We start from the raw sequence: 9,428 nt of genomic DNA, 5'->3' as shown, positions 1-9,428 counted from the left end.
ACGGCGTGACTTGCGTGCCGTGACCACCCCTTGATATTTTGGTCACGGCACGGCACGAGTCACTGTTCACTTAGTCACGGCACGAGACCAAAGTCACGACGTGTTAGTCACAACACGGCACGGCACGTTTTTTCCACTCTAAGTCAGTGTTTACATGTTGATTCATTAATATTGGTAAATCTTTTCATAGCTTTTATGCAATTTATATTTGCTATTTAAAGAAGTGATATGGTTGTATGATAATGATACACAGGAGCAAAGATTCTCGTTACAGAGATTGATTGGTTCCTCGCGATGTAACTGGAGAGAATAAAAACATGTACTGCATGCAGTATATAATACCGTACGGTGTCATTTGATGGGACGCATCTATCCGTCGATTAGACCGGTCGTAACTCGTAACTGGTATTGCATTAATAACGGACGGCTCTGATTGATTCCTGATCAAAAGGTAACGAATGGAGGGGGCTATGAAGCGGAGCTATGTATAAATAGACCTCAAGGGCTGTGATTTAGAGATTGGGATTTGAGAAGAGTGTCCTGATTTCGTCTTTGTCTGAGAAAGAAACAGAGCGAGAGTATAGAATCACAAAAGTGAGATAAGAGCTACTTCGAGAGGAGATCGGAAAGTAAGCTAGTGTTTGAGTACGAACAATTTTCCAGTTTTAGGAGGGGTTAAAAGTTAAAAAATCTCACCGAGTATATTACTGAGATCTGGATTCGCCTACCACCGTCTTCACTCAAATACACTAGAGAGAGAGAATCGCACTCCTTGAGCTATCTATCACAACCAAAGAGAAAAGAGAGGTAAGAGATGCATTTCTCGCTTTAAGATTTCATGCAAAATCGTTCTCTCTGAATTGTAGCTTTGAACTTCGATCCATTATTTACTGCATTCTTAATTCGGATCGTTTCACATTAGCTTTTGTGCTGTTCTTTGAGCACTGCAATTTAGTTATCCCTGACGGATGAAAATTTCAACCTCTGTTTGTTCACCCTTTTCAAGATTCTGCAGCAATTGAGCTGTAAGTATATATGTCTCCAGTCTGCCATTTCTATCTCTCTGGTAACATTCAAATTTGGGGATCTCAGTCTGAAAAATTCTCGAGTACTATGCAAAGTGAATTTTCCTATGTCTAATTGAGTGCTTATACTCTGGTTTTCACTCTTTTAGAAATATCAGCTATGTTTTCAATTTTGAATTAGGATTTTCTTATCTGAATTCTTCGTAGAAGCTCTAATTCATCTCTGCCATCGCAATAATCAAATCTCAGAATTTTCCGACTACTAGTTCTTTGTTTTCCATTGATCTCTTTTCTCTTTCTTTTTTTTTCCTTTATTAGAAATAAGATTATTTTGTGAAAACCTCCCCCGATTCGTGAAAACTCTAAAATTTTCATCATTGTTTGATGCATTTACTAGTTTTTTTCATACTGAGAGAGTGAGAGGTGAACTGTACGTGCTTGTCGTTTGGTTCTGTTCTTGCCTCCCGTTAGCATAGCAGAAGCTATCTCTCCTATATTCTAGCTTTAAGAACATTGTTTACGCATACATACAAGAGCAGCCGCACGAGAGAGAAAAAAAAAAGGAACTAAAAAAAAAAAAAATGGGGGATAAAACAACATTACTCAGTGGGCCCCACAATTACTATTCTATACGATTTTTGAGTTTTGCAACACTCTTCGATGCCAGTGCTCATGTTTATTTTCAGAACCTTCTCTCGTCCATCCGTTCATTCTCTTGCTGCTTTTAAATTAGTAAATTAATATAAAATTGTAGGAGCGTACTATTCTGGGTGCATACGTGTACTGTGTGCATTCAGACCTAGTGTGTTTAATCATAATTATGTCTCTTCTAAATTCAAGGCTGTGTCTCTTTTGGTCGAGAGGCCTTTGTTCCAGTCAATTCTTAAGTGGCCAAGTCAAGATGCCATTATCGCCTTTAATTCGAATTTTCTTTCCTTAATTATAGATACTCAAATGGTGCTTGATTATGTTTATTGGTTTTTTTTTGTTTGTTTGTTTATTCTGGTATAACTGCTATATTGCAAAATTAAGTTGTCAGGATGTGTAAATGCGAGTGGTCCTTTATTACCCAAGGAGAAAGCATGGGACCCCTATATGTATAACTCTACTTTGATGTCACTTCCTCTGCAATTTTGTATCAATATGTCCTAGAATCCATGACGGATTATGAAATTATTTTAAGTAAATTTTAAGTTAAATCTGAAAATGACAAGTATTTCTGGAATAATGTTTTCGAATTTTTTTTTTATTTAACGAGCATCAAGTTAAATTCTAGGAATAATTATAACAAATAATTGCAGAGCCATTAAAATATATTTGGAATCGCACAGAGGGTATGAAATATTAATATGAATAGTGGGTTGTTGCTGTTAAGGTGCAGTATTGCGAATGTCGGTAGATGAGCCTTTTTTGTCCCTCTCTTCTTTGTTCATTTAGTTCTTTAATTGCTTGTTTCTCTATCGGGATCTTGGGTTTTGTTTTATCCGAAGTGTAAACAGTTCAATTATGCTCTTTATAGGGGTTTGATCGCTAAAAAGAGAGATGCTGGCGTGCATTGCTTGTTCGAAAGAAACCGGAGAAGGCAGCTCCAGATCCGCTGCTACTCCTGGGGCAGTAAAATCTCTTACATCCCAAGTAAGTTCCTTTGTCTATTAAGTAGGAACAATGCTTGCTGCATATTTCATTAACCCAAAACAGGGTGGTCATCATCAGGTCATGTAATAATTGCACAAGCTGAAGATAAAAAAAGAAAAGTAGAAATATTAACAAGAGAAGAGAAGACAAGTGATAGTACATTATAATTTCTTTGTCGATTCATTTGTTATGAGTCTTGCTCTAATGCTTTTAGTTTTTAATAAATAGATCAGTAACATAAATGAATAACTTGACTTGATATTACAGTTAATAGTTTGAAATCAATGTACCTATTTAAAATTCAATGTTTTCTGCTTTTATTTTTTATGTACGGCTCAGAAGTAACCACTGATAGGGGGTAGGGTACTTGACTCTTTTAGATCCGAGTAAAATATTGTGATCAAAATCAAAAGTAAAACGTTGGGTCAGGTGTTGTATTAAACGAAAAAGAAAAGTTGGTCAAGGGAGGAAGGACGGGATGGGAGGTCCCTTTCCGTCATCCCAATCGAGGCAAGAAGAGATAGAGAGAGAGAATAGGGAGAATCAGAGAAACTCAAAAAGGACACAATAAAATAGAGGGAAGGACAGAGGGGAGATAAGGGGTTTAAAACCCACTTTCGTTCCCATTTATGCTCTTTGCCTTAAAGAAGCACAAAAGAGGCGCCACGGTTGTTCTGTTTTGCTTGTTTTAGCAGCCTGAAACATCGAATGCTACCCCATTTGGCACGGAAAGAATAAAGCGGGCCGTGGGCCGGGTTATTTATATCGGCATCTTTTTTTATTTTTCTATTATCTTAGTGGTCCCAGATCTACGAGAGAGCCCAAACGTTTGCTTTAGTCTGGTCTGGCATCTATCTATTGATAGGATATAGGCTGGGCCGGGCCTAGTGTTTCCTTTATTTGTTTGAGAATAAGGTCGCTTGAGAAGCAAAGTGCCTGTTCTGTTCAACACAGGCACGCTTGTCAGTTGCCTGTATATCTTCCTTTCCATTTCCTCTCCGTTTGTAGGGACTAGGGAACCTGTAGTTTTCCCTTGTAAGTTCTTGATTAAGCTACTATAATGTATGCATTGTTTTAATATTGTACAAATCAATCTATTTTTTCACGTAAATGAAATTATTCCCAATTTTAATAGGATCTAATATCAAACGTAAGTTGGAATTAGATAAAGAAAGAGGGTCTGAATTTTAAATTATGTAAGTCGTTCTATGGCGAATATAGAAAGGAGGTCTAAATTTCAGGGTAGACTGGTGAGGAATCTAGGAAGTTGTGAAGTGGGGCCAGTTGAAACGGGCTCAACAAGTGCATCAAAAAGCGTGCTGGGGAAGCAAAATCTTCTAAGAAAGCGTGCATATATGTACTCTCTGGTAGTCTGTTTCGTGCTAGCATTGGGCCGCAGGTAGGCCCATCTTCTATGTTCCAGGTGGGCCCCATGTCAGATGGTAGACCGTAGCCTGGGCCGAACCAGATGCCTTCTGCCTTTGTCCTTCCTCTTTATCCATTAGTTGTCCAAAGTAGACATAAGTTGCATTTGTCAGTTATTGCTTCAATGTCTTGTTGCTCTCTGTTTGTTACGTTCTTCCATTATTCATGGACAGCAATCTTTAAAAGTATAACAACAAATTAAAGTTAAACAGAAAAAGAACAGATTCAGTGTAGTTCTCATTTCTTGTTTGTTTCCCCCTTCAATATAATTAGTTGTGGTTTCAGGAAAGCAGACTTTTCATTTTGCAAATTCAAATCTCGTTTATTATTAGACAAAACAACTTGATAATAAATGGTAAAGTCACTTTAATATCTCGTTAGCCCTTGATTTGATGAACAGATGAAACCGTTGATTATAAAGTAAACCACTACATTTTCTATTTATGAATACATCGTTAATTATCTATCTTTAGTAACACTCATTTACTTATTAATAATGTGGATAGTGGATAGTGGAAAAGAGAAAGCATAGTGCTTTACCGTACGGAATCAACTATTTGTTCAAACATAAAACAGAAGAGGTAGACCGAAAGAAATTGTGGTCAAAGCAAGCATTGCGTTGGGATGGTGTCATGTCAAGAGTCATGTTGGCACATAGACCGCTGAAGTTGTTAGAATTATTGTTGTGTATACACGTCACATCTGGTTGAACACCGCAAATGGGGAGGGTGTTTATTTATTGGTTACATTATTTTTTCATTTGCAAAGATAAAAACCTAAATAAACTAAATAGCCCTATCAATTAAATTAAAAATCAAATCAGTATAATACTTTTAATTCATAAATTGTGATTTGTTACAAATTTGCTAATTTACGTATTAATATGTGCAATATTGTATTACAAATTATGATGTGTTACAAATTTGCTTAATTGATTTTAACTATCAAAATCGAAGTTAACATCGAAAACATAACTGAACTATCATAATCTTAACTGAATCTAGCAAAATAAATAAAACAATTATGGACCGTTTTAACAAAAACAAAAAATTTGGTCCGACTAAAATAAAATAAACCAAATCATTTGAATGTGCTATCGATGACTTGCTACACATTATGGCGAAATGCACACGCCACATATGACATTTGCTACTATTGTACCCTGCAGAGGGCTAGAGCCTAGAGGCCATATTCATTGGGATTTTTTTTTTTTTTGTTGAATTTTCGTTGGGATTCGAACAAGGGGACAGGTACTAAATAAAGCCACCTACAGAATCAAATGTCTTTACTTTTATCTCTCTTGCACGTGAATCTTTGCACATAAAGCTAAGTCCTAACCCTAGTAAACTTTAGTTGGTATAATTTTTTATTTATTAACTCAAGGCAATAACATAAAATCTAGACGATTTTTCAGAACTCTTCGAAGACAGCGAATATTAGAACCAACCATCAATGTTATATATATAATACCAATTTTGTTATTTCTACTTTGTGTTTACACTCTTTAAAGTAAACTGTAAATAACAGTAAATAGAGAGATGTTTTTGTGAAAAGAGGATAAAAAACATTACAACAGGCAGATAAATGATTATATATATGTAAAATGCAACTGGTTACCTTCGGATGTGTTTTCAATTTGTTCATTAATATATTTACTCATTTGTTTCTAATCACTTACTTCCTAACAGCTTCTCGATGTAAAACTAACATTTCATTAAAACGCAGCTAAAGGACATGGTACTAAAATTCTCTGGATCAAGCCGACAATACAAAGGTGGCATTGGTTCCACCTCTTTTAGAACCAAACCAACATACCACCACCGTCGTACCGGCTCATACTCTGGTGCAGACGACGGTTCCTTGTCAGATTCTGGGATTGGGTCCTATCCAGGCAGCAGCTACACATACATGCACGGTTCAAGCTCCGGCACAACACCTGCGTGGGACTTCAGCCACTTCAACAGTGATCCCAGGTTTACTAAGAGTGGCTTGGTCCCACGTGAAGAGAATGAGGCTGTGGTTGTGGAGGACAATGGAGAGCCGAAGGAATGGACGGCCCAGATAGAGCCGGGTGTTCAGATTACATTTGTTTCTCTTCCTGGGGGAGCAGGCAATGACCTGAAGCGCATCCGTTTCAGGTTATAGTTGTTATATTACATTTTATATATATTGATTGTAGGGATATATATTAAAGTTCTCATTGTTCTTTTGTCATTTTCTAATATTTATACAAGTCTATATAGTTTTATGCTTATTACAAGTGATAATTATATTAAGTGATACAGGTGACATATCGCTTTTCTACTAACATGAAAGTGCCATGTTACCACTGCATTGCTGTTGTTATGCATCCGAATTCTGCATTGTCGTATGGTGCATGCATAATCAGTGTTAACAACTGCATGTACCACTATTAACAAGCACAGTCATCTTATCTCTATTTTTAAGAAAGTATACAGTAAAATGATATTGTGGTGCAGCCGGGAGATGTTTAACAAGTGGCAAGCACAGAGGTGGTGGGGGGAAAACTATGACCGAATAGTGGAGCTATACAATGTCCAGCGTTTCAGCCGGCAGGGTCTTCCTACACCTCCTTGCTCTGATGATGGCCAGGTTTGATTCATCAGACTCTGCATGTTCTTTGCTGCTTTTGTTCTTTTAACACACATAAGCTCTTCTTATAGCGTTGCATAGTTGCATATAGCTCTATATTTTGTAATTACTTCATTTTACTTCTAGCATGTCATACTTCAAGCCAAGTTTTCTGTTGCATGTGCATCTTGTGGCAAACTCCTAAGCGGGCTGTTGGCTCTTTATGCCTTTATAGAGATGCTGTTTTTTCTGCAGGGCTTACGAATGTAGTATATTTTTAGAAGAGTTCAGAGTCTGCACAGTACACTATGTGCCACTAAATAGACCATGATTTTTTATTTAGTTCGTTTGCCTTGATGGGCATATGCATAGATGCGTGCCTCGGAAGGAGTTATTTCTTTGTTATCCGTTTTCTTCGTTGCTATATATCATGTTGCAAACAATAATTTTTTTATGCTCAAGTAAGAAATTATATTAAAATAATACTAGAAGTTAATAGGAAGATATAAATATAATGGTACTTGTGTCATCATATTCATGGTTGCAACGTGTTTCCTTGGGTATATTCTAAACCTTCTGACATTGCCTCCAGCTGTGCAGTGCACAACCCTTGTTTTTATACTTTTGTTTCCTTGTTTATCATTTGTATTTTTTTTTTTTTTCTTTTCATATGTACTAACCATGCATATATAGACAACCACATGTTCAGTTACTTTATTCCATTCTCTTTCTCTCTCTGGGACACAAACATTTAAGGCTTAACATAACATCACAATCTAAGCACAGTTAGCTAACTAGGGAGCAGCCTGACCCATACTTACTGTTTGTATTTTCCCTTTTATTCAGTCAAGTCCTCGAAAGGTGCAACTCGCTGGCATGAATCATAGTGATATATACCAAATAAATTCTAGATCAGTTTGAAAACGAATTATACATTCAACCTGCACTTGTATTTTTCTTTGTCTGAACCTACAATTTGCACATACCTTTGTCGAAAGTTTCTCAGCATCACTTCCTCTAGTTGCAAATAGTACAATTCTTCATACATTCAAGTAATGTAAAAATTAAATGGAATTCCAGATGTCAATTTTCATGTATATGACAAAGTAGTTAAGTTATTCTATCATGACTTATAAAAAGTTTTTAAGCCTGGTTACATTATATAATATAGGTATGTACATTCAAGGACTTCCATTCTTAAACTATTTTTTTCAAATATACAAGTATTGCACAATCCTGGCTAATAGCCCCCCTGTGCTTGCGTTGTAACATGCTGTATTTCATTATTGTATTTTTCCCTACAGAGAGAATCGTTCTATTCACGAGTGGGCTCCACAAGAGAGAGCCCAGCAATCACTCCACCACTGGGAAAGGAGCTGGGCTCACGTGCTGGGAGCACATACCGACCTTCTTCCACCGCATCTTGCAGTGGAAAGGGAATGTACTATGCCCCATCTGGATCAGTTCCTGATCCAACAGATCACATCTTTGGCCATCACTTTAACCTGAACTCTGCTTCTGCCACTGGTGCTCTGGCAATGGATGCTGCCTCAAGAGCCACAACATCATCAAGAGATGAAGCATCTGTTTCTGTGAGCAATGCAAGTGATTTGGATGCAACAGAGTGGATTGAGGAGGATCAACCAGGGGTTTATGTCACTATCAGGGAGCTTGGTGATGGTACTCGTGAGCTTCGCCGGATCCGATTCAGGTAACAATAGATCTCTTTTTTTTTATTAAAATATTATGTGTGTTTTTTTAATTGCAAAATATAGACTTTTTGGTTGTAAATTTAATAAAAACTCAATTTTTAAATTCAAGTACTATATAAAAAAGGAGTATTTGCTTTGTTTGTTTTCAAATGGAGCAAGTGACTCGATTGATAGCATGTTGATGTGAACTCAAAAATCACTCTAAATTTGTTTGTCTACACGATGACTAGTTTCAATCTTCTACTTTTTTGGATCAATGCAGCCGGGAGAAATTTGGCGAGGAGCGGGCTAAGCTATGGTGGGAGGAAAATAGAGAGAGAATACAAGCACAGTATCTCTAACCTGCTTTTGACTGCTTAAATAACAGAAATAGGAGCATAGAATAGAGAAAAAAGGAAAGAGGAAACGGACGATGGGATTTAGATTGATGCTGTTTGCTTGTGTGGATTAGTACCAGAGCTTGTCCTGGTTTGACCCCTGTTTTTTCTGTGTTTATTAACATGTTTTGTTGTATTAATTTATGTTCCGAAATGCTTAGTCGTGTTTTAGAACTTTGCTTTAAGAAAAGAAGTCTTACACATCCCAAAAAAATGTACGAAGAATTTTGCTGATGCAACTTCTCATCGAGTTAGTTTACGTCAACTAGAAAGCAATTCCACAAATGTCGGACAGGTGGCTTTGACTACTAGCTTCGACAACAATTTCAGAGAATCATGCCTTCAAACCTTATCTTTATAGAATCAGCAATTAGTTCATCCATGATCCATCAAGACAGAGACAACAAAACAAATTACTGAGACTACATAAAATATAAAATCAGCAATTAGTTCACCCATGATCCATCCAGACAAAGACAACAAAACAAATTAGATGTACTCTCATTTAAGTTTAAAAAAAAATGTTTTCTACTGCACTAAAACCTATTATGTACTGCGATTTAATTGTCAATCATTGAAACGTCAGCAGGAAATATAAATGTCGACAACAGGGTTTCCTATCATTTAATTTAAAGTTTAAGACTGGGTAGCAATCAGGAATA

General features: G+C 36.7%; 1 protein-coding gene across 1 annotated transcript; it reads left to right on the top strand.

The window, feature by feature from the left end:
- The first annotated feature begins 487 nt into the window (after positions 1-487).
- Positions 488-9,005, top strand: BRX (DZC (Disease resistance/zinc finger/chromosome condensation-like region) domain containing protein). The gene is made up of 6 exons (XM_078307601.1): positions 488-807; positions 2,545-2,660; positions 5,811-6,223; positions 6,566-6,698; positions 7,982-8,388; positions 8,652-9,005. The coding sequence occupies exons 2-6, from the start codon at positions 2,568-2,570 to the stop codon at positions 8,728-8,730; spliced, it is 1,125 nt and encodes a 374-aa protein (XP_078163727.1). The 5' UTR covers positions 488-807; positions 2,545-2,567; the 3' UTR covers positions 8,731-9,005.
- The last annotated feature ends 423 nt before the right edge of the window (positions 9,006-9,428 follow it).

Source organism: Carex rostrata, chromosome 8, assembly GCF_964058835.1.
Source record: "Carex rostrata chromosome 8, lpCarRost1.2, whole genome shotgun sequence".
In the NCBI taxonomy this organism is placed as follows: domain Eukaryota; kingdom Viridiplantae; phylum Streptophyta; class Magnoliopsida; order Poales; family Cyperaceae; genus Carex; species Carex rostrata.
This window is presented reverse-complemented; position numbering and strand designations above follow the sequence as displayed.